This window comes from Topomyia yanbarensis, chromosome 1, assembly GCF_030247195.1.
Source record: "Topomyia yanbarensis strain Yona2022 chromosome 1, ASM3024719v1, whole genome shotgun sequence".
NCBI lineage: Eukaryota > Metazoa > Arthropoda > Insecta > Diptera > Culicidae > Topomyia > Topomyia yanbarensis.
The window spans coordinates 196,663,736-196,688,940 of NC_080670.1; the positions used below are offsets into that span (position 1 = coordinate 196,663,736).

General features: G+C 41.7%; 1 protein-coding gene across 2 annotated transcripts in view; it reads right to left on the reverse strand.

Annotated features, from left to right (window-relative positions):
* Positions 1-25,205, reverse strand: part of LOC131686759 (cadherin-86C-like) — a 385,841-nt gene that overhangs the window by 11,784 nt on the left and 348,852 nt on the right. For both annotated transcript variants that reach the window (XM_058970741.1, XM_058970731.1), the window contains 8 exons: positions 16,172-16,255; positions 15,987-16,112; positions 4,331-4,480; positions 4,152-4,266; positions 3,838-4,030; positions 3,486-3,729; positions 2,319-3,419; positions 2,127-2,257 (listed from right to left, as the gene is read on the reverse strand). In XM_058970741.1, the coding sequence (XP_058826724.1) occupies positions 2,127-2,257; positions 2,319-3,419; positions 3,486-3,729; positions 3,838-4,030; positions 4,152-4,266; positions 4,331-4,480; positions 15,987-16,112; positions 16,172-16,255 (2,144 nt within the window). The remainder of the gene's footprint in view (positions 1-2,126; positions 2,258-2,318; positions 3,420-3,485; positions 3,730-3,837; positions 4,031-4,151; positions 4,267-4,330; positions 4,481-15,986; positions 16,113-16,171; positions 16,256-25,205) is intronic.

A 25,205-nucleotide genomic window follows, 5' to 3' on the forward strand; every position in this document is an offset into this window, starting at 1 on the left:
TGTCGGGGGAAATTTTCACGGGGACGAGAGCTAAACGGCGACGTAATAGATGGAGACAGAAAGTGAGAGAAGAGTCAAGGGTCAAATCAAAGCTCATAGGTCGAGCCACTCTATGAACCACATGAGGCTCCGAGATAGAGCAGAAGAAAGAGGAGCGACGAAAGCACAACGATCCCCCCACGAAGTAATAGCTTGTTGTAGTTCAGAGGGGAAGAAGGGCGTAAAAAGTAAAGATTGTTTGTAGTGGCGAACGTGAGTCGTGAGTCCCACACAGTGCCAATACACTACAGGTCAAAAAAACACCACCATAGCACGTGACAAGTTCTATCGCACTTATAATGTGCTGAGTCCAATGAGAAGCCCATGACTTTCGTACCTTGACGGCGGATGTGGGTTATTGCACGGCAGTCGGTGGAGGGCAAATCGAATAAAACTATGCTGAACTGAGTGAATTCGATGAACATTGCACCTTCCAGAGCAAAATTGACATTGTTGAAGTACAGCAGAAAAATCAGTGGACCGAGATGGCTGCCTTGTGGAACTCTGCATGGGGTTTAGAACTCTTCGGAAACAGTACACATATCTTAACGGAAAGAAGTCGGTTGCTGAGATCTGATTGGGTCCAGTGAATCACATCGGAATCGAAGCCAAGTCTATCCATCTTTGCAGCAGTAATGACGTGGTTATTCTTGTCTAAAGCCGCAGATAACCAAGTGCAGCTAGCGTCGGTCTGAAGACCGCTGAATAATGTGTTTGGTACGTAAGACACAGGCGTCCTGTTTACCTTCATCTTAGTACTTGTGTAGCGGTTTAATAACTTCCAAAAGTTTGTTTCAAAATGTGTGGACTTCCTGTAGACCAACGTCGAACTGGTGTACGCAATATGGTCGTTTTTCATAGCTGCACAGCTGTCGCCAAACGGTTTAGATTTTCGGTTTGAATCCTACCTCGTTGAACGTAGTCTCAACATTGGAACCATTGACATTTCCTCGCGTTTTTCAGTTATTCCTAGAATTGCGCAGGGTACTCACTTGCGCTACTAATGTTCCTACTTCATTTCAACGACAGCTTCCCGAAACTGCAGATAATGTGAAGGGTCTTTTGAAAAATCGAACGGCAGCATTGACGTCTGCTTCAAATGCATCGCAATGGTGTGAGTGGATTCGCATGATGCGCAGTCTTAACAAATGTTCGCCAGAAAGTATAGACCATCACATTTAAGGTATAGCCTTGAGGAAATTCGGACCTCGACTTTGGAGTATTTCTCGACTGCAAGTTCATCTTTCAGCAGCGTTTCCATCGAAACGAAATAATACACAAGATTTCACAGACAGTCGATGCTGGTTCAGAGACTGTTTCAGTGGTGGTTTCAGTCGTAGAACAATCAAAGAAACTGGAGGATTGCGACACCAGGAGAGCAACCCTCTTGACCGGAACACGAATATCTGAAAAAAAAAAGAAAACAAAGGAACACTTTGGTTGCTGGAAAAACGCTACAAATACTGTAATTCTTCAAAACTAGATCATTTTAGATATTTTGATTTATTACTGACTCACCTAAGAAGTGACGCCTACTGCGAAATAATCCATCAACCGAGTCGGAAATGATACCGGATTCATCAGTTCGGCGAGACCCACTGCCCTTTAGACTAGTGGGGATTATATGCTCCATGACGAAATTGTATTGAAAAAGGGGGGAAAACTCGTGCACACCAAAAAAAGTTAAAGGGCTTAGACCATGGAGGCTGAAAAACATTGCCTCAAATTATTTTTAAATAAAAACATTTAAACGATGGATACTTCTAAATACTCTAATCATGCCTATTCAAACCCTATATTATGATTACCATACGTTGAACAATTTTGTTTTTCGATCCCCACACACCTTAACGAACGTATAGTAATCATATATAGCAATTCAATCTACGGCAGGGCGCGGCGTGTGGATACGTGCAATGCTTCTTGGTTAGTGCAGTGGAAGGTGGAAAATTAATAGGAGAATGTTTCAACAGTACTGAAATTAGTGAGGAAGAGATCAAAAATTTCATCCGCACGCGCCTGTTCGGAAACAGGTGACGTTCAGAGCGGAAAAGATTAAAACTTTTACTACTGCCAGTCGGACTTACCTCGTGGCGGCATACAGCGGACACCAGGGACAGATGCAGCACAGCAACAGCGTCAGTATGCCCAGCGCTAGTAGTATGGCTAGGAAGATTAACAACCAGAATAGCACTCGGTTTTCCGCTTTGTAGAGGATCTAAAATGAAAAAAAAATCAATAACTCAGCTTTCACACTAAACTCCATTCAAAACACTCACCGCACTCCGCTCGTCCTGGCTGAGACTACTGGTCACGGTACCGTTCGCGGACAGTCTCTGCTGAATCCGGCCGATATCGACCACGGAATCACCATCGTATAGAATGGTGGCCAAAACCACACTACGATCCTTACTATTCCCACCGATATCGGTGGCACCGGGAACCGTCCCACTGTACGGTCGAATCTCCTGTATGATGACCCGACCACCGGTTACATCGGCCAGCGTTTCCTGAACCCGTGCCCGGTCCGGGTCGTGTCCCGGTACGATGAAAGTCATCGTTCGCGTTCGACTCTCCGGTGGGTACACCCGGATAGTGGTGGTGGAAAATCGAACCGGAACACCCAGATCAAAGGCCCTGGCCGTCAAGACAAACATGTCCGATTCGGTTCCGGATCCGGTTCCAGTTCCGGTGTTGGTGGCCGTGGCAGTGGCGATAGAATGCTGACTAGCTTGACGTTTCTGGCGAGTGTTTTTACTTCTCCGGATCAGAGCTGAGGTGAGCTTGAGCTCACCCGTGATCGGGTGGAGTTCAAATTTGTTTTCGTAGTTACCGTAGATCAGTTCGTAGCGGACTTCGTTGTTGGGTGCCTCGGCATCCCCGTCGATCGCTTTGATATACGCTGGCACGGTAAAGTTTCGCAGACTCGGCGAGAGAATGAACTCGTACAAACTTTTCTCGAAGATCGGCGTTTCATCGTTGACGTCTATCAGACGAATGATGAGCAGAACCTGCGCTCGGTTACCGATCCCATCGTCATCGCGAGCTTCCACGTAGAGGTGGTACTCGGGCATAGCTTCCCGATCGAAACCGTGGTTGTTGGTGGCTACGGTAATGACTCCCGAAATTGGATCCAGATTGAGTGAGGTGTTTTGCGGTCCCAGAATGTGAGTATAGCGGATTTTACCACCCAAACCGGTATCGACGTCGGTGGCATGTACCTGCACCACCCGGGTCCCAGCGGTCATGTTCTCCGGGAGGTCCACGATGTAATCGCTCTGCTCGAACACCGGTGGATTATCGTTGGTGTCCGAGAGATAGACAGTTACGTTCACCGAGGTGGACAGGTTCGTCGCTGGACCTAGCTCCTGGGCGAGGATCTACGGATTCAGACGGGATTAATCAACTGGCTCCTTAGAGATATTTGTGTTTTAAGGGTACTTTACCTGGAAGTGAACATACTCAACGGCTTCATAGTCCAGCAGCGAGTTATCCCGGACGCGTATCACAAAATTGGCGTGTCCTTCGGCCACGTTCGGTGATATTTCGAAGGTTCCGTTGTTGCCAATCAGGGTTAGTGAGAAAACTCCGTTCTTCCCCGCGTCGTCGTCCATCACGCGTGGTGTATAGGGATCGGTGAAGGACAGTGTCATTCCGGGGGCGGCATTCTCCTCCAACCGGGTGACGTAGCTATAGATAAGATAGTCTCATTAGTTAAATGTGAACGCGTTGGGAACTTTTCAAGTTCATCATTACTGTCATTGCGTGTCAAGTATTGCCACAGGCTATTGTACTTACTGGTCATTTTCAAAGTATGGCGGTGAATTGCTTCTTTCGGGCAGGAAAAACGCCAGCTGTACGGTCGTTGCCATGGCCGGAGGTTCATCGCGGGCGACCTTGACCTCTTCGGCAATTACGGTCAGCAGGACCGGGTCGCCGACGTGCGTGAGTGCCAGAATGTCGTCCAGCGGGCGAAGGAGGGAGACTTCGCCTGTTGAGGAAGCGAAAGGTAATTACTGTCACTCTTTGTGTGCGTTGAGGGGGAGGCGATTATTCATTGTCACGCTATCCTACCGTCTATGGGAGAATCTATAATAGAACAAACCACTCACCACTAGTTTCATTGATTTCGAAGAACGACGTGAATGGGTTTCCCTCGGAAACTAGTCCGTAGCGGATCTCCCTCGGTACGCCCTTGTCGCCATCCTCGGCGTGAACTTGGAGGACCTAAAATTGAACGCAGGAAAATAAATTAGAAATAGTTTAACCTCAAGTTTGTCATAATACGAACCTTATCGCCGGGGATTAATCCCGGCGGCAGTCGGGTGACGGGTGGCGCCACCGTGAACACTGGCGGAACATCCTGCACATCCTCCACGATGATGACCACCTCCAGTCCGGCGATGTTGCGCGAGTCCTGACCTGGTTCCGCGTAGGCGTCCTATCGATATACACATGCAGATGGAGATAGACAACAATCAAGAACTCAGTTAATCGATCGATAAATCTTAATTAAAACGCATTAGCGAAACAAGTCCATATGTTAAAACGTGGAACGACTGTCGACGCCGCGAACGTGACCTCGTACCGTAGTAACGAGAATTGGCGCGCGACTGACAGATCATTAATTAAGGTTTCATAACTCTTTTTTTTTCCCTGCTACAGTAATACTATTGTGTTGTGATCTAGAACCAGACCGCGAACGATTATAGCCATAAACGATTCGATCACAGATCGATCACGATTGGCGCGGTCGGCGATTATTCAAAGTGAACGCGATGCAAATTTATGCTGATCGTCGTACTTTATTGATTTTATGGTCTCTCGTATCGGATCGTATCGGTGTTTATAGGAATTGACGACGGTTCCAGATTTTGTTGATTTGCGTAATTGGTGCCGGCTTCGCACCTCCGGGAGGATCAACGACCTGTTGGCGCCAGCCAGTTCAGGTTTGCGAGTTGAGGTGGCACATTTCAAGTTTCTTATATAAATTGCCATACTTACTACTTCGTCATTTAATTAAGAAGAAAATTATTCTTTTATTGTTCTCGTACTTTCTAAATGTGACAGTATACATTTCCAACCTTAAAAACTGCAGACTTGTTTGAATTTATCGGTCTTCCTTGACAATGGTTTCCGCCACATGGGTTAGAAACTTTAACAACTAATTTTCAAAACACTGGAACCTCGGATCACTTTAGAGACGCCTCCAACTGCGTTACTATTGAACCGTTTTTATGGTTTAGTCATTTAAATTTGAAGAAATACCATTCCTTTGTTCATCGATTTTGTCGGCAAAAAAATTGATTTGTAGGTCTGAGTAAATCACCGCAAAAACACGAGGTCTCAGTATGCCTGAAAAAAACGTCATAAATCTCAAAAAGGAACAAAGTAGAACTGCAACAACAGCTTAATTTCGATTGGACCCAAAGTTGACCGTAAGCAGAACGGAACACATTTGGCCCAGTGAAAAAAAAAACAGACAACCAACCCTGTTTCGCGATCGGCCGGGACGACAACCAATCAAATCAACCATGCGCCCATAAGTCATACGCGGCAAAAGGTAAACAAAGTGCCATACATATACCAATTGCAAATTTCAAACGTTTGGCAAATATGCGACTGCGGCGGGTAGGTAATAAAGCACAAATCGGACCCCGAACCGTATGGACCACACAAGGCGCGTGTGCGCTGGGTGGTTAATCCGGTCCCATTCGGCCGTCCTTGCGACCGTCGTCGGTCGCGTCGGGTCAGGCTGATTATTTGGCGTTTGGTCAATCCGCTGATTGCAAGCGGGGATCAGTTCTGACACGGCGCAATAAAATTTAAACGAAAACAACTTTTCTGGCCAGCTTTCGCGAGGCGCTTGCTTTGATCCGCGGCGGGTTGCAGTTTGTGATTGTGATTAATGTAGGGTTGGTCCGAGCGCATATAAACGATAGTTTCTTCTGAGAGCCATAAAATCAAAATGCTTACATTTACATCCGTTTCATAATTGAGCAATTGAGCAATTATTATTTTATTAAAGAATCTATTTTATTCTTTTCAAAGTATCGATTTCTTTGACAAACCGACTTTTTAAGAATCGATATTGTGAAGAATCAATTTCTTTTTAAAAGAATCAATTTATTCATAGAATCGATTTTTTTAAGTATCGACTACTTCTAAAAACGACTTTATTTTATAGATTTTTTGAAGAATCGTTTCCTAAAGAATCGATTCTTTTTAGGGATCCATTTTTTCGAAGTCGATTTCTTCGAGAAGTAATTTTTTTAAGAAGCGATTTTTTTAAAGAATCAAAAAATCGATTTTTTTTAAATCGATGAATCGATATTTTTAAGAATAGATTTTTTTGAAGAATTCGTTTTTTTAAGAATTTATTTTCTTGGAAATCGTTTATTTTGAAGCATAGACTTTCTTTGAAGAATCGACGATTATTTTGGGGAATCGATTTTTTAAAGAAACAATTGCTCTTTGAAGAAACGGTTCCTTGTGGAGAATCGATTTTGTTTAAAAGAAGCGATTTTTTTCAATTGTTTTTTCGATTAATCAATTTCTTTTGAAGAATCGATCTTTTTAGAAGAATTATATCCGTTGAGAATAGATTTATTAAAGAATCGATTTTTTTGGAGAAGCGATTTTTTTTTTGAAGAATCAATCTTATTGGATTTAGTATTTTATTATAAAATCTATTTTTTGGAAAAACCGGCTTTTTTACGAATAGATATTTTGAAGAATCGATTTTTTAAGCATCAATTTTTGAATAATTTTCTTATGAATCAATTATTTTTTGGAATCGAATTCTTCGAAGTCAATTTTTTTCGAGAATTGATTAATTTAAGGAACCGATTTTTGAGGAATAAAAGAATCGATTTGTTTTGAAGAATCGAAAATTCGATATTTTTGAAGAATCAATTTTATTAAAAAAATTAACTATCGTTTTTTATAGATTTCTAGAATAATCTATTTTTTTAAGAATCAATTTTTATACAAATGGATATTTTGAAAAGTCGTTTTCTTTTTCAAGTAACAATTTTTTCATAGAATCGACTTTTTTAAGGATCGATTACTTCCTAAAACGACTTTTTCAAAGATTTTTTGAGTCATTTTTTATGAATCGCTTCTTTTCAGGAATTGATTTTTTCGAGAATTGATTTTTTTTAAGAAATCGATTCTTTTTAAGAATCAAGAAATCCATTTGTTTTGAAGAATCAAAGAATCGATATTTTTGAAGAATCAATTTCATTAAAAAAATTTAACAACCGTTTTAATAGAATCGAAAGATATTTGAAGAAACGTTTTTTATGATTTTTTGAAAAATTGATTTTTTAAGCTAGTCCATTTTCTTGGAGAATCGATTTTTTAAAAGTATTGCTCTGTGATATCGTTTTCCAGAAAAAAAGATCCCATTGAGTTGGAATATAACTTGTCTGGGGCTCTTGTTTCCCGGGTGCGGCCTGTTGATGTGCGCGATAAATAAATAAATAAATTGCTTTTTTCAGAAATCGGCGGCTTGATTTTTGGAGAATCCATTTTTTGAAGCAGATTTTTAAAGAATCGATTACTTTAAAGAATTGATTTTAGTTTCAGACTAGATTTTCTTAAGAATAGAATGTTTGGAAAAGGGGTGGGCATAGCGTAGTTGGTAAATCGAATGCCTTGTACGCAGCGCGCCTGGGTTCGAGTCCCGATCCCGCACATGGGATCAGAAATTTTTCATAAGAGATTTTTCTAATCCGAAGAGGCGAATGACTTTAAGGTTAAAACCTCTTTAATCGAAAAACAAAAATGTTTGGAAAATCGATTTCTTCCAAGAATCGATTTTTTACTTTTTTTTGAAAATCGATTCCTTCGAAGTAGATTTTTTTAAAGAATCGATTACTTTAAAGAATCGATTTTAGTTTCAAAATCGATTTTTTTAAGTTTCAATCTTTTCATAGAATTGACTTTTTTTTAAGAATCGATTACTTCTAAAAACGACTTTTTAACAGATTTTTTTAGCATCATTTTCTTAGGAATCGATTTTTTTCGAGAATTGATTAATTTAATCGATTTTTTGAAGAATCAAGCAATCGGTTTGTTTTTGAAGAACCGATATTTTTGAAGAATCAATTTTATTAAAAAAATTTAGCTATCGTTTTTTATAAATTTTTTTGAAGAATGTATTTTTTTGAAGAATCAATTTTTTTTACGAATAGATATTTTGAAGAATCAATTTTTTTTCAAGCATCAATTTTTTGATAGAATCGACTATTTTAAGGATCGATTGCTTCTAAAAACGAGATTTTTTCTAAATCATTTTCTTAGGAATCGATTCTTTTCAGGAATTGATTTTTTTGAGAATCGATTTTTTTGAAGAATCAAAGAATCAATTTGTTTTGAAGAATCGAAGAATTTTAACAATAATTTTTTTTAGATTTTTGAGAATCGATATTTTTGACGATTCGATTTTTTTCGAGGAATCATTTCTTTAAGGATCGATTTTTTTAAGAATCGATTTTGGCGAGGATTCGATATTTAGATATTTGAAGAAACGTTTTTTATGGATCTACGCTTTAAGATTTTTTGAAAAATTGATTTTTTAGACTAGTCCATTTTTTTGGAGAATCGATTTTTCAAATGTATTGCTTTTTTTTCAGAAATCGGCGGCTTGATTTTTGGAGAATCGATTTTTGAAGCAGATTTTTTAAAGAATCGATTACTTTACGGAATCGATTTTAGTTTCAGACTAGATTTTTTTAAGAATAGAACGTTTGAAAAGGGGTGGGCGTAGTTGGTAAATCGATTGCCTTGTACGCAGCGAACCAGGGTTCGAGTCCCGACCCCGCACATAGGGTTAAAAAATTTTCATAAGATTTTTCTAATCCGAAAAGGCGAATGACTTTAAGGTTTAAACCCTCTATAATCGAAAAACAAAAATGTTTGGAGAATCGATTTTTTTAAAGAATCGATTCTTTTAAGACACAATTTTTTTGAAAATCGATTTCTTAGAAGATTTTTTAAAAGAATCGATTACTTTAAAGAATCGATTTTAGTTCCAGAATCGATCTTTTTAAGAATGGAATGTTCGGAAAATCGATTTTTTCGAAGAATCGATTTGTTTCCTAGGATCAATATTTTGAACAATCGAGTTTTTGAAATATCGAATTTGAAGAATCTATTTTTTTTAAGATTTGATTTTGTTGGTTAATCGATTTTTTTTTTAAATCGGTTATTTTTAAATTCGATTATTTTAATAAAAAAAGATTTTTCTGGAGAATCGATTTTTTTGAAAAGTTGGTTTTTCTGGAAACGATTTTTATAAGAATCGATTATTTCGAAGAATCGATTGCTTGAAAAAAAATGATTTCTTTCAAGAATCGATGGTTTGAAGATTCAATTATTGCGAAGAATCCCTCTTTTTAAGAAATCGATTTTACACAAAAATCCATTTCTTCCGAAGAAACATTCACTTCAAAGAATTGATTTTAGTTAAAGAATCGATTTTTGGAAGAATCGGTTTTTCGATTAATCGATTTTTTAAGGATTTTTTAGGAATCGCTTATATTGTAGAATTGATCCTTTTAATGAAACGATTGTTTAAGAATCGATTTTTTTTATGAATTGAATTTTTGAAGCATCAATTATTTTGAGAAATCGATTTCATGAAGAATCGATTTTTTTTAGAAATCTTTTAAGAATTTATTTTTATTGAAAAATAGATTTTTTTAAATCGACTTCTTTGAAGAATCGGTATTTTTGATGAAACCGTTTTTTTAAGAATCGATCTTTTCGAAGAATTGTTTTTTTTAAGCATCGATATTTTGAAGAATTGATTTTATTTCAGAATCTATTTTTTCGAAGAATCGATTTTGTTGAAGAATCGATTTCATTGCAGAACAGATTTTTTTTAAATAACCGCTTTCTTCTAAGAATCGATTTTTTAAGGAATATTTTTTTAACTATTTTGCAAGATCGATTTTTTAAAGAGTCGATTTTTTTGAAGTTTCAATTCATTAAAAGGATCGACTTTTTTTTCGAAAAATCACTGTTACTTGCGAGAACTGACAATTTTTGTCATTTTCATGATTTTTTTGAAATTTTTTTTTAAAGAATTAATTTTTATTTAAAAATAGATTTTTTTTTAAAAGTCGAGTTCTTTGAAAATCGGTATTTTTGAAGAATCCGTTTTTAAGAATCGATTTTTTCGAAGAATTGTTTTTTAAGCATCGATATTTCGAAAAATCGATTTTGTTGAAGAATCGATTTTATTGCGGAATCGATTTTTTTAAATAACTGCTTGCTTCTAGGAATTAATTTTTTAAGGAATAATTTTTTTTAATTCTTTGCAAGATCGATTTTTTAAAGAGCCGAATTCGATTTCTTTCGAAAAAATCACTGTCACTTGCGGGAAGTGACAATTTTTGTCATTTTCATAACTTTTTCCCATTAAAACATTATTTATTTGTCTGACAAACGAGTTTTTCAGTCGTTTATTAGACCAAAACTCGAACGCATCGAGGTGGATTCACCACCAGGTGGCAGCAAAACCGCTTTAAATAGCGATGAAAATTGCTTTTTTGTGCACAAGTTATTGTGTGCTTGTGATCCGATTATTCCATAGCCGCTTCAAGCGAAATCACGGTGCATATCACCCAACAGGAGTGTCTGAGTCTACAAAGGGCTTCTGATATTGATGAGTGAAAATCGGTTCTTGCTTCCGTGAAAATCTCCAATCTTAAATTGAACGGATCAGATAAAAAAAACTTTGAGATCATACGTGAATGACACTCCTGGAATCTTCAGCATTAAATGCACATCATTGAAGTACAGCAGGATTATCATCGGACTCAAGTGGCTTCCTGGTGTACCAATATATGTGGGCGCCTGGCAATATCCAATGATAACCACTATCTCTGTTTGTAAGGTAGGGTCGTAATCATTGCAGAACACTACCATTGAATACAAATCTACTCGTTTTGCGAGTGGTAAATCGAGACGAAAAGACGCAGACAAGATGTAAATGAATTGGTCCGGGCCTGACGTTTTATACAGTAACAATTTTTTTTCGGAACACTGCTAGTTGAAATGGTAATTGGATGCACAAATCATATACAAAAGGCAAGCTTTGTCCGATAGCTCTAGTTCACCCACAAGAGGTTTCAAGTTTCTATAGTAATGTATATGAAAACTCAGAAATATAAACTTAAAATCCAATAAATTCCACCATAACTCTGCATACCTCAAAACTTATGGTCACGTACCCTATTTTATAACGAACAGCTTAGTTGAAAATTGCATATTGATTGAAGGTTCCCCAACAAAGTTATTTAACTTTGAAGCACAACCTTTTCTTTTGAAATTTCCTATTCTAAGCGTGTGCGAGAAAGAAGGTAACACATAACTTTATGTTACAATATCATTTCGCTGCAAAATCGGATCAATTTGCAGTCTTTGGCAATGTTGATCCTTACACCTTTAGCTATATGTCTGCAGCTTTTGAGATGCACAAGATGATACTGGCATTCTGTACTGAATTTACTGTTTCTATTGCGTATTTTTCATATATTTTCACTTACAAACTTGAAAACTCTTGTGAGTGAACTGGAGTTTTCCGAAAAAGTTCATATTTGACAAATGGTATGTGAAGCCAGGTACCGTTTGATTTACCAGTGTTCCAAAAAAAAAAGTCAAAATTGTTGCCGGTCTATTGTACAGTCTCTATGAAAGACTGCAGAGATTAGACACTATCAGACAGTTGAGAAGCCATGTTGACAGTCACTTTAGATGGGCTTGAGTAGATTCCATAATTACCAGTTTGAGCAGCTTGAAGACAGAGCTTTAATCTAAAGCGAGGGAGATTCTTTATTTAATTGAACTTCTAGGGAATCTGGAAAAGACTTATTACAGCAGCATATTACTCCAAAGCGCTTATTACGGAATCTCAATCCATTGTAATGGGATGTGTCCGAGAGCTTGTGAAAATGTCAAATAACGTTCATGAATGTAAATGTACAGAGCGTGTTTCGACTATTAAGAATATCTTCGTCAGTCACCGGCCATCCTCATCCGAAAAAATCTTCTGAGACTCCCTGAAAGCACAAGCACTTTCCGACTGTTTGCCTTCAGTTTTTTGCGTGGAAGTAGTCGAATGCATCACTTCGATCTAACTAAAAGAAAAAAATTTTGTCGCACAGGTCATTGTCCTTGCCTGTTGACGTGTCTTTTAGGGAATTCATCAATTTCGGTTCAAAAACGCTACCAATGCTGTGAGACTGGTGAGAAGTGCTCTCACCGAATCTCCTGTGGCTCACTCAGTGACGTGAGCGCGTCCAGCTGCTTAATTTCCGATGTATACGAATCTCCAACCGCACCATATTTGCCTTCTTCGCCTGTTTTATGTTCGATTCCCACCACCGGGACACTAACTTTTTGCCCTGCATACATCAATGTTCAATCAGCATGTAGCGTTACTCCGTCAGGTAACATTAGCAGCAGTATATGTCCTGCGGAAGCTTCGACTGGAACTGCTTGTCTCTCAAATAATGACAACTCTCAGGAGTATGGGTTATCTGGCGATCATCTTTGGAATGATGTGCAGGAATTTCAGGAATTGACTCTTGACGCAGACTTGAATGGTGTACTGACGATTTATTACCAGAACGTCCGAGGCCTACGCACAAAAATCGATGAAGTTTTCCTAGCAATCTCTTCTTCTCATTACGACGTAATTGTTCTTACCGAGACTTGACTAGATGATAGGATTTATTCTCGTCAGCTTTTTGGCGATACAGAACAGCCGTACAGTTTTCAGAACAGCCGTAAATCACGTAATTTTGGAAATTCGTGAACTCCAAGCAGAAAGAGAACGGATTACCTACTGATATGTTTTTGAAGGAGCAGAGTGCTAGTCTGGCTTCGGAGAAGTGTGACCTATCCGCCACCCACTTTAAAAGCGCATTCAATGAAACTATTTCATCTGCTGATCAAATTGCGCGTGCTTGTAGACACTCCATTAAATATTTGTCCCTTGAGAAGCTTCACTGTTACAGATCGTCAGGTTACAGCTGCAATCAGCAAACTAAAATATTCAGTCACTCCTGGTCTTGATGGCATACCTTCATGTGTTCTCAAGAAATGCACGGATGCATTAATTTTGCCGTCTATTCAACAATTCCTTTAGGCAGTGTTGTTATCCTTTCAGCTGGAAAAGGTCAGTTATGTTTCAAAAAAGGGAGATCGACGAAATGTTGAAAATTACAGAGAAATTACATCGTTGTGTGCCCGCTCCAGTGTTTGAGATCATAATGAACGATGTGCTCTCTGCATCCAGTCAAAGCTACATTTCTCCTGATCAACATGGATTCATCCCAAAAAGATCAACCTCCACGAATCTCGCTCAGTTTGCTTCATTCTGCTTGCGTAACATGGACGCTGGTGCTCAGATCGACACTGTATACACCGACTTGAAATCAGCATTTGACAGAGTTGATCACGCAATACTTCTGGAGCGGTTGAAATTAATAGGAGTGTCTTTTGATCTGATTCGTTGGCTCGAATCATATCTGAGAGATAGAACACTTGTAGTAAAAATTGGATGTGTGTTCTCTGCCCCATTTTCGAACAACTCGGGTGTTCCTCAAGGAAGTAATTTGGGCCCACTCTTTTTCACACTCTTTATCAATGATCTAGCTACAGTATTACCATCGCGGTTGTCGTATATTCTACGCTGATGATGCTAAATTATACATGATCGTCAAGTGCATCAGGGATTGCTTAGCTTTACAACAGCGCTTGGAGACTTTCAATGACTGGTGCTCCTTAAACTTGCTTACAATTAGCATTCATAAGTGCAGTGTAATATCGTATCATCGCAAGCACAAACCAATTTCATACGACTACTGTATTGGAGAACAGCATCTTGAGCGTGTACTACAAGTGTGTGACCTTGGAGTCACTTTGGATTCTGCACTCACTTTTCGACCTCATTTCGACTATATTATTAAAAAGGCAAACCGTCAGATGGAATTCATGTTTAAAATTTCTAATGAATTTAATGACCCTCTCTGTCTCCGTTCACTTTACTGCACATTGGTACGGTCAATATTGGAATCTAACTCCGTAATATGGTGTCCGTATCAAGCAACATGGATAGCAAAAATTGAAGCAATTCAAAGAAAATTCGTTCGTTATGCACTAAGACGCCTTCCGTGGCAGGACCCTATTAATCTTCCGCCATACGAAGACCGCTGTAGATTATCAAGTCTACACACGCTTGAAGCGAGAAGGAGAGTAGCCCAAGCTGTTTTTGTCGCTAAGATTCTTCTAGGAGAGTTAGATACGCCAGGATTGTTAGGCCAACTCCACATCTATGCACCGGAACGTGTACTCCGTCAACGAAGCTTTTTGCTGTTGGAAAACAGGAACTCCCTGTATGGTAGCCATGATCCAGTTCGCTTCATGTCTGCCACATTCAACGAAGTGTTTGCGGATTTCGATTTCAACGTGTCATCTACTACCTTCAAAAATCGGCTATTAAGTAGTTTCTGACTTACCAGATAATGTCTGCGCCATTAGGTACCCTATTCACGCTTATCACTTTATCATCCTCAGTGTCCGCCCGCCATTATATCTTATTTTAATTTTTCTATAAATTTAATAATGCAATGAAACCTTTTCAGGACTGAAGAATTATCCCAGTTGTTAAACTTTCTTGTCTAAAATTCGTTCGGCGGATGGATATTTATTCGACTGCAACAGTGGATTGCTTAGCATCGTCTTATTCTCATTAAAAGCTACAAAGAAATGTTGAAATACGTTTTCTAAAGCGATGATATGTAATTCACATAGTACATACCTTGAATTAGTTTTACATCTTCTCTTCCAGGATTACTCTATCAAACTCCGTTCTATTCTTTAAATATATTTCGATGAATCATCTCTCATTGCTAAGCATAGCTAGGCGAGAACAGAGATGGTTGTGTTCCATTTCTGTTCCAAAACGCGAACTCGCTAATTCGTTGTCATTGTGATACTATCAATACGGAAATATTTTTTTGGTGAACTCGGACCCTATCCGAATCCATGAGTTGTAAATTTGAAGAACCTGAACCCGTTGTAAGCAAACAGTCCACCAAAACCACAAACATCTCATGTCTTCGTTTCATTGCGTATGGTAATCAGTTACAAATCACGCACGAGATCTTAATCAGTGTAGCACACATTTTCACACCTTCAGGTACTGATTTGTCCGATGTGGGAAGAGGGGTGAAATTCCTCAAAGTTATGCCTACTACACTCGGCTCTAGTCTGCCTAATTCCATGCAAATATTTACTTTTTTTTGTCCCACTGGGGTGTTCAGTTTGTCGGCTAAACTTCCAAGGCGCTAATTGACCAACATTAACACCCGCAGCTAACAAACTAAACATCTAAAGACACACACACAAACAATCGTCATCACCGCAAACACGAACCAACGTGAGTCGCGCATACCTTCGGCGAACGGCTGCCCGCCTGGTGCGACCAAAACAAAAACTTGGTCGAAACTGAAAGTGAGAGTTCGTTGTTGTTGTTGTTGTTTTTTTTTGGTCTTTGGTTCGTTTCGTCTCCCAGTAGTGTAGTAGGTACATACACAGTTCGATTCGGGGTAAAGATTGTTTTTGTGCGCATTTCGCTTTCCGCCGGTCATTCGGCCATTTAAAAGTACGTTCGTTGACCCACATTCGACGCGCGTAGACGACGTTACCGGCGTCCATTCAATCGATGGTGATTATGATGATGATGACGATGATGGTGGTTTGTTTTCGTGTTTCCTTGCGTTTTTTTGTTCTTCTTATTCATCTTCCGATTCGGTAATCGGTTCGGTTCGAGTGTCGAATTAAATAATAAGGTGAACGAACCCAATGCCGGGGTGGCTGTCACGACGGTTAACACGATTTTTTTTGGAAGTAATGCGGCACAAACTTACATTGGCCAGTACGGTGAGGTGATACATCGCCTGACGTTCAAAGTCCAGTGGCCCCAGCAGGAAGATGGTTCCCTCGGTCATCTCCGGGGAGACGATTTTCTGTCGAATGGCGAACAGTGGTGAACCCTGGAAATTAAATGTAGAGTTAATTAAACGTTATCAGCAATAAGAGTAACGGATACTACCCAAAGCTCCAGATAAACTGGCTTCTGCTGCAGAGGATTCCTGTTGGCCAGCACGTAATCCAGTTCCGTTCCCTTTTTGGCATCCTAGCGAAAAGAAAAAAAATGAAAAAAGCGACATTAATATTAGCAATTATTCAGCGTCCGGGGAACGGGGTTTAATTAAGTTACTAATTGCTCTGCTCGGTGTGGTCGGAACTCGTTTCGCGTGATCCGACAAGACCGGGAGAACTTAATAAATTACTAAAAGCTTTGATGCCGCGTCTGGACCCGCTCGAAGTGGACTCGAAGTGTATCGGTGTAACTCATCACCGTCGGATGCAAATTCGAGTCCAACCCAGAGTAAACATGACAGTACCATTAGCATCAAACTGAAAGCCGAGGAGTAGAGTAGGCCATGACGGTGCGGGGCGCTGGCTGTGCTGTGCGGTTTGACAGACGCATAACCGCATGGATGAAAAGCTCATACAAAATATGTCCGTGACTATATATATTCTACAAGCATCACCATTACATTAGCTGTCACCGGCGGAGCGGCTAAACATGGCCGTACTCGTAGAGCCTTGTAAGGAAGTCCAGGAAATTGCCGGTGGTAAATTTATTACGTAAACGACCGCATCATCAATTTGCTGCCACTCTACTACTACTGGCTTTCGCCCCGGGACCGCGACACGATCAAGGTGACACACTTTGTGTTTGGTTACATAGTCGCAGGCCTGCGCCCGTTGATCGCCGCCGCCAGGAGCGGCGGCTTGGTTGATTTTAGGTTAAATGGGGCGAGACAGGAATGTTGTAGCTGTCCAGTCCGGTCCGGTCCGGGGGGTGTTTGGCGGGTCCGCCGCGACTGTATCTCCAAATTGGGGTTCGCATACCGATAGGTGACGTATTTGTCCCGAGAGAATCCGGATCCGTTTCTTTTCGGCGGTGACTCGCAGTTTGACCTACTTAAACCTAGGATGCTGGGCGCGGGTTGACGGCTGAGAACTGCGGAAGGAACATGCACACTTTATGACTATAATTGGAGGACGTCGGTGCAGTTATGGGAGGTGGATGGAACTCACGTTCCAATGGTACCTGACCCGCTTTAAACATATGTTCGACCGAGGTCGCAATAAATTTCTGTCCCTTTTATGTTCTTGAGCAATATTTTAACACAGTTTAACCATCCAAAACCGTGAAACCTTCGACGGTTCTCCCGGCTGAACCCTGTGAGAAGAGCGAACAGGGGGAAAAAAACTCGACAGCACACATCCGACTGGGTAAGCTTCGTCGTGGCACAGTTTTGCTTTCCCGTCTTGCCCCCCAAGCTGGGATCCATTTTTGTCCCCTTGGTTTCGCGAGGCTCATGAATTGTGTGCACCGTCATTTCCGCGTTCTCGCGGATGGTCAGCTCAGGTCGAGTAAATTATCCCCGATAACCCATTTATCATAGACCACTACACACAGCTGTTGCTGCTGCTGCTGCCGTTGGTTGCTTCAGCGCCTACTACTATACACAAATAGGGCAGGGAGGTATCGAGGCCACGCGAGGAAAACATCACCCCGAACCGTAGCTAGATCGCAGCAAGGTTTATGGCGAAGAAACGCCCCAAGGCGATGATGGGCTTTGTTCTATTCATTATGATTATTATTTATTTGCAATTGTCCGTGAGATATGCATGCGGTGAAGGGGGGGGGGCACCCTTTCGGGCCCGCTGGCGGAAAGACGCCAGAGTGCTGTTGCAGAGAATGGCAATTGCATATTGGGAATGACGCGCGCAAACACTCGATCACCCTCGGGGCTCAAGGAGGGGAACCCTAGCTGGACCGCAGAGGGCTATCGGCTATATAGGATCGTGTCGTCGGGTACCGTTAGCTTTGTGGATCGTGATGGCGTGGAAGCTTGGAACTGCAGCACATTAGACGTACAATCGCGATCATGGGATCTTGCGCGCGGGCCGTTTGCGATCTTGTCTCTCTCTCTCTCTCTCTCTCTCTCTCTCTCTCTCTCTCTCTCTCTCTCTCTCTCTCTCTCTCTCTCTCTCTTGTGTAGCTCTAAAGTGCGCATTCGGACTCGCTGGTTGGCGTCGATGACGCTGATGTATGAGTTGGTGGCGGGCTTTGAGTCAGGCGGAAATGGTCGCATAATCGATCATGGTTAATAGGGTCAGGTTGACAAAAATTTTCACTGTCCCGTTAATGAGCGAACCGCGCTATTGACGATCATCTTTGCCGTGTGATCATTTCCATGTACAACAAAGTGTTAACAATCTCTTTTTACTTCGCCTGAATGTCTACCGCACCTTAACGAACTACCCATCTATTGGTAGAAGGAACAATCCTCGTCGGAATGGTAGAATGTAGTACTACTAAATTGTACTACATGCGAGTAATGTGCAAACTACGTCTAAACCGCCGAAGGGTACGCGACGGAAAGGGGCGAAGACCGAAGCGGGGGAGTGTTTAGTTGAGTGGAGATCGGTGCGAAAACTGTGGGCTAACAAATAAGATCACACAGTACTACCGTGCGTGGGAAGGCGTTTGAAATAGCTGTTGGTGAGCGAATCATTTAAATTCAAATCTGGTGCTGGGTTACTTTTACAAAAGAAAGTAACGGAAATTCCTCATATTTATTTTATTACTCAGAAGTCGAGATATTTGTAATAAATCTGAAACGGCTCAAGATGTAATTCATTAAACAAAGATCACCGAAAAACAGAATTAGCCCCATCGAACAGTAACGATTCTGAACAACGCGATACGCCGGTACGAATTGCCCATTGAATTCTTGTTTGTTCCATCGCCACAACAACCGATCGGTCGGGTTTCCTTCGGAGCCAGCAGTGGCAGCAACAGCCACAGCATCTGATCCCAGATAAATAAATTTATGTTTGCTTTAATCTAATTATGGTAGCGATGGGGAAAGGCTGAACCGCAAAGCACAACCGGGTATATGGCGACCGTGCCGATTGGCACGTGATTGTTTGTTGGAAACCGAAGTTCGGCTATCTGTACCTTTTTATCAACGTGCGTTAGCCTACTTCGATCAGGGCAAATTTGGGACCACTTTTTAAAAATTTCTTATATTTGACGCGGCTCAATGCGTGATCTTGACAGAGCCAACGTATAAATAATAAAAAGCGATTGATATGTTACCAATGAGTTCTGCGCACGCGATTTACCATTCCGTGCGAAGATTCTCTCTCTCGTGTTGCCATCTTGAGTTTTGAAATGACGTCAAACATCAGCTTTTGTCTCCTACTCGTCTGGTTGCCGGGGGAAAGGCAGGACAGCAAAGCACAACCAGGTATATGACGACCGTGACGATTGGCTCGTAACTATTCGTTGCAACCCGAAATTTTGTGCCAAATTCCGTGCGAGCTTCCGCCCGAAATTTCGTGCGCAATTCCTTGCGAAGTTCCGTGCGAAATTTCATGCGAAATTTCTCGCGAACTTCCGGACAAAATTCCGTTTGAAATTCCGTGCGAAATTCTGTGCGAAGTTCCGAGCAAAATTTCATGCGAAATTTCGCGCGAAATTCCGTGCGAAATTGTGTGCGAAAATCCGTACGAAATTCCGCGCGAAATACCGCGTGAAATTCCGTGCGAAATATCGCGCGAAATTTCGTGCAAAATTCCGGGCGAAATACTGTACGAAATTCCGCACGAAATTATGCGTGAAATTTCATACGAAATTCCGCACGAAATCCCGCGCGAAGTTTCGTGCGAAATTCCGTGCACAGTTCCGTCCGAAATTCCGCGCGAAATCCCGGGCGCAATTCCGTGCGAAGTTCCGTGCGAAATTCCGTCCGGAATTCCGTGCGAAATTCTGCGGGAAATTTCGTATGAAATTCCGTGTGAAATTCAAGCGTGAAATTTCGGGCGAAATTCCGCGCCAAATTCCGTGAGAAACTATGTTCTAAATGCCGTGCGAAGTTCCGAGCGAAATTCCGCGCGAAATTCCGTGCGAAATCCCGAGCGAAATTTCGCGCAAAATTCCGTGCGAAATTTCACGCGAAATTCCGTGCGAAATTCCTTGAGAAATTTCGTTCGAAATTTCGCGTGAAAGGTCGTGCGAAATATCGCTCATAATTCCATGCGAAATTTCGCCTGCAATTACGAGCGAAATTCCGTGCGATATTACGTTCTAAATTCCGTGCGAAATCCGGGCGAAATTCCAAGCGAAATTCCGTGTGAAATTCCGCTCGAAATTCCGCGAAAGTTTCTGTGCGAAATTCCGTGCGAAATACCGCCCGAAATTCCGCGCAAATTCTCGTTCGAAATTCCGTGTGAAACATTGCGCGAAATTTTGCCTGTAATACCGAGCGAAATCCCTTGCAAAATTATGCGTGAAATTTCGCGCAAAATTTCGCGCGTAATTCTGTACAAAATTCCACGCAAAATTCCGTGCGAAATTCCGCTCTGAATTCCGTGCAAAATTCTGCGCAAAATTCCGCTCTAAATTCCGTGCAAAATTCTGCGCAAAATTCAGGGCGAAATCTCGTTGTGAAATTCCGCGCGCTATTTCGTGTGAAATTCCGTGTGAAATTCCGTGCGAAATTCCGTGCGAAACTCCTTGCGAAATTCCTCGCGCAATTCAGGGCGAAATTCCGCGCGACATTACGTTATAAATTTCGGGAGAAATTCCGTGCGACATTTCACGCTAAATTCCGTGCGAAATTCCTTGAAAAATTTCGTGCGAAATTACGTTCTAAATTCCGTGCGAAATTCCTTGAGAAATTTCGTGCGAAATTACGTTCTAAATTCCGAGCGAAATTCTGTTCTGAATTCAGTTCAGAATTTTGTTCTAAGTTCCGTGAGGAATCCCGCGAGAGATTCCGTGCGAAATTCCGTTCTGAATTCCGTGCAAAATTCCGCGCAAAATTTCGTACGGAATTCCGAGCGAAATTCCGGGCGAAATTCCGCACGATATATCGTGTGAAATTCCGTGCAACATTTGGTGCGAAATTCCGCCCGAAATTCCATGTGAAATTCCGTCCAAATTTTAGCGCGAAATTCTGGGTGAAATTCTGGGCGAAATTCCGTGAGAAATTTTACGCGAAATTCCATGCGCAATTCTTTGAGAAATTTCGTACGAAATTCCGCTCGAAAGTTCGTGCGAAATATCGCGCGAAATTCCGTGCAAAATTTCACCTTCAATTCCGAGCGAAATTCCGCGCGAAATTCTGTGTTAAATTCTGTGCGAAATTTCGAGCGAAATTACGCTCTTAATTCCATGCGAAGTTCCGAGCGAAATTCCGGGCGAAATTCCGTGAAAAATTCCGTACGAATTTGCGGGCGACATCCATGCGAAAATTCGGGCGCAATTCCGTGCGAAGTTCCGTGTGAAATTCCGGCTGAAACTCCGTACGAAATTCGCGCGAAATTCCGTGCGAATTCCATGCGAAATTCTGTGTGAAATTTTATGCGAAATTCCGCGTGAAATTACGCTCTAAATTCCGTGCAAAGTTCCGAACGCAATTCCGTGCAAAATCCCGCGCGAAATTCCGTGCGAATTTCCAGGCGAAATTCCGTGCGAAACTCCGGGCGAAACTACGTACGAAATTCGCGCGAAATTCCGTGCGAAATTTCGTGCAAAATTTGGTGCGAAAATCCGCCCGAAATTCCATGTGAAATTCCGGGTGAAATTTCGTGTGTAACTTCACGCGAAATTCCTTCAGAGATTTCGTACGAAATTCCGTGCGAAAGTTAGTGCGAAATATCGCGCGAAATTCCGTGCAACATTTCGCCTGTAATTCTGAGTGAAATTCCGTACGAAGTTCCGAGCGAAATTTCGGACGAAATTCCGTGCGAAATTCCATGTGAAATTCCGTGCGAAATTCCTCGAGAAATTTCGTTCCAAATATCGAGCGAAATTCCGGACAAGATTTCGTGCAAAATCCCGCACAAAATTCCGTGAAAGATTCCGTGCGAATTTCCGGGCGAAACTCCGTGCGAAATTCGCGCGAAGTTCCGTACGAAATTCTATACGAAATTCCGCTCAAAATTCGTGCGAAATTCCGTGCGAAAATTCGTGCAAAATTTAGCTGGAAATTCCGCCCGAAATTCCATATGAAATTCCGGGCAAAATTCCATGTGTAATTTCACGCGAAATTCCGTGCGAAATTCCTTGAGAAATTTCGTGCGAAATTACGTTCTAAATTCCGTGCGAAATTCCGGGCGAAATTCTGTTCTGAATTCCGCTCTGTGCGAAATTTCGAGCGAAATTCCGTGCGAAATTACGCTCTCAATTCCGTGCGAAGTTCCGAGCGAAATTCCGTGCGAAGTTCCGAGCGAAATTCCGGGCGGAATTCCGTGAAAAATTCCGTGCGAATTTCCAGGCGAAATTCCATGCGAAAATTCGGGCGAAATTCCGTGAAAAATTCCATGCGAAATTCCGTGCGAAATTCTGTGTGAAATTTTGTGCGAAATTACGCTCTAAATTCCGTGAAAACTTCCGAGTGAAATTCCGGACGTAATTCCGTGCAAAATCCCGCGCGAAATTCCGTGAAAATTCCGTGCGACTTGCCGGGCGAAATTCCGTGCGAAATTCCGGGCGAAACTACGTACGAAATTCGCGCGAAATTCCGTGCGAAATTTCGTGCAAAATTTGGCGCGAAATTCCGCCCGAAATTCCATGTGAAATTCCGGGCGAAATTTCGTGCGTAATTTCGCGCCAAATTCCTTGAGAGATTTCGTGCGAAATTCCGTGCGAAAGTTTGTGCGAAATATCGCGCGAAATTCCGTGCAAAATTTTGCCTGCAATTCTGAGTGAAATTCCGTACGAAGTTCCGAGCGAAATTCCGGGCGAAATTTCGTGCGAAATTTCACGTGAAATTCCTTGCGAAATTCCTTGAGAAATTTTGTTCGAAATATCGAGCGAAATTCCGGACGAGATTTCGTGCAAAATCCCGCGCGAAATTCCGGGCGAAACTCCGTACGAAATTCGTGCGAAGTTCCGTACGAAATTCCATGCGAAATTCCGCTCGAAATGCTTGCGAAATTCCATGCGAAATTTAGTTGGAAATTCCGCCCGAAATTCCATGTGGAATTCCGTGCAAAATTCCGTGCGTAATTTCACGCGAAATTTCGTGCGAAATTCCTTGAGAAATTCCGTGCGAAAGTTCGTGGGAAATTCCGTGCAAAATTTGCCTGCTATTCCGAGCGAAATTCCGTGCGAAGTTCTGCGCGAAATTCCGCGCCAAGTTTCCATGCAAAATTATGCTCTAAATCCAGTGCGAAGTTCCGAGCCAAATTCCGGACGAAATTCCGTGCGAAATTTCACGCGAAATTCCTTGCAAAATTCCTTGAGATATTTCGTGCGAAATACCGTGCGAAATTCTGCGCAAAATTCCGTGTAAAATTTCGCCTGCAATTCCGATCGAAATTTGGTGCGATATTCCGTGCGAAATCCTGGGCGAAATTCCGTACGAAATTCCGCGCGAAATTCCGTACGAAATAACATGTGAAACTACGCGTGAAATTCCGTGCGAAATTCCACGCGAAATTTCGTGCAAAATCCCGTGCAAAATTCCGTGCGAAATTCAGTGCGAAATTCCGCGTGAAATTTCGTGCAAAGTCCCATGCGAAATTCGATGATAAATTCTGTGCGAAATTCCGTGCCAAATTCAATGCGAAAATCCGGTCAAAACTCCGTACGAAATTCCGGCCCGAAATTCCGCGCGAAATTCCATGTCAAATTTCATTCAAATTTTAGCGCGAAGTTCCGGGCGAAATTCCGTGCGAAATTTCGAAATTGCGTGAGAAATGTCTCCTGCAATTCAGAGCGAAATTTCGTGCGAAATGCTGTGTGAAATTCTGTGCGAAATTTCATGCGAAATTACGCTCTAAATTCCGTGCGAAGCTCCGAGCGAAAATCCCGCGCGAAATTCTGGGCGAAATTCCGTGCGAATTTCCGGGCGAAACTCACGAAATTCGCGCGAAATGCCGTACGAAATACCATGCGAAATTCCGCTCGAGATTCATGAAAAATTCCGTGCAAAATTCTGCCCGAAATTCCTTGAGAAATTTCGTGCAAAATTCCGCGCGAAAGTTCATGCGAAATTCCGTGCAAAATTTCGCCTGCAATCCCGAGCGAAATTTCGTGCGAAGCTTTGCGCGAAATTCTGCGTGAAATTCCGTGCGAAATTATGCTCTAAATCCCGTGCGAAGTTCCGAGCGAAATTCCGGACGAAATTCCGTTCGAAATTTCACGCGAAATTCCTTGAGAAATTTCGTGCGAAATTCCGTGCAAAATATCGCACAAACTTCCGGATGAAATTTCGCCTGCAATTCCGAGCGAAATTTGGTGCGAAATGACGTTTTGAATTCTGTGCGAAATTTCGCGCGAAATACCGTGCGAAATTTTGCGAGAGATTCCGTGCGAAATTTCGCATAAAATTCCGAGTGAAATACCGTGCGAAACTGCGTGAAAATTTGTGCGAAATTCAGTGGAAAGATTCGTGCGAAATTCCACGTGAAGTTCCATGCAAAATCCCGTGTGAAATGGCGCGCGAAATTCCGTGCCAAATTACGTTCTAAATTGCATGCGAAATTCCAAGCGAAATGTCGTGCGAAATTCCGCGCGATATTCCCAGTGAAATTCCGTAAAAAAATCAGTGTAAAATTCCGCGCGAAATTTCGTGTAAAATTCAATACGAAATTTCGGGCGAAATTCCGTGATGAATTCCGGGCGGAATTCCGTGAGAAATTCAGTGCGAAATTCCGCGATAAATTCCGGGCGAATTCAGTGCGAAAGTTCCGAGCGAAACTCCGTACGAAAATCGTGTGAAATTACGGGCAAAATTCCCCTCGAGATTCGAGCGAAATTCCGCCCGAAATTCCGCGCGAAATTCCATGTAAAATTTCGTCTAAATTTTAGCACGAAATTCCGTGCGAAATTTCACGCGAATTTCCGCGCAAAATTCCGCGAGATTCCGTGCGAAATTTCACCTAAAATTCCGAGCGAAATTGTGTGAAATTTCGTGCAGAATTCCACGTGAAGTTCTATACAAAATTTCGTGTGAAATGGCGCGCGGAATTCCACGTGAAAATCCGGG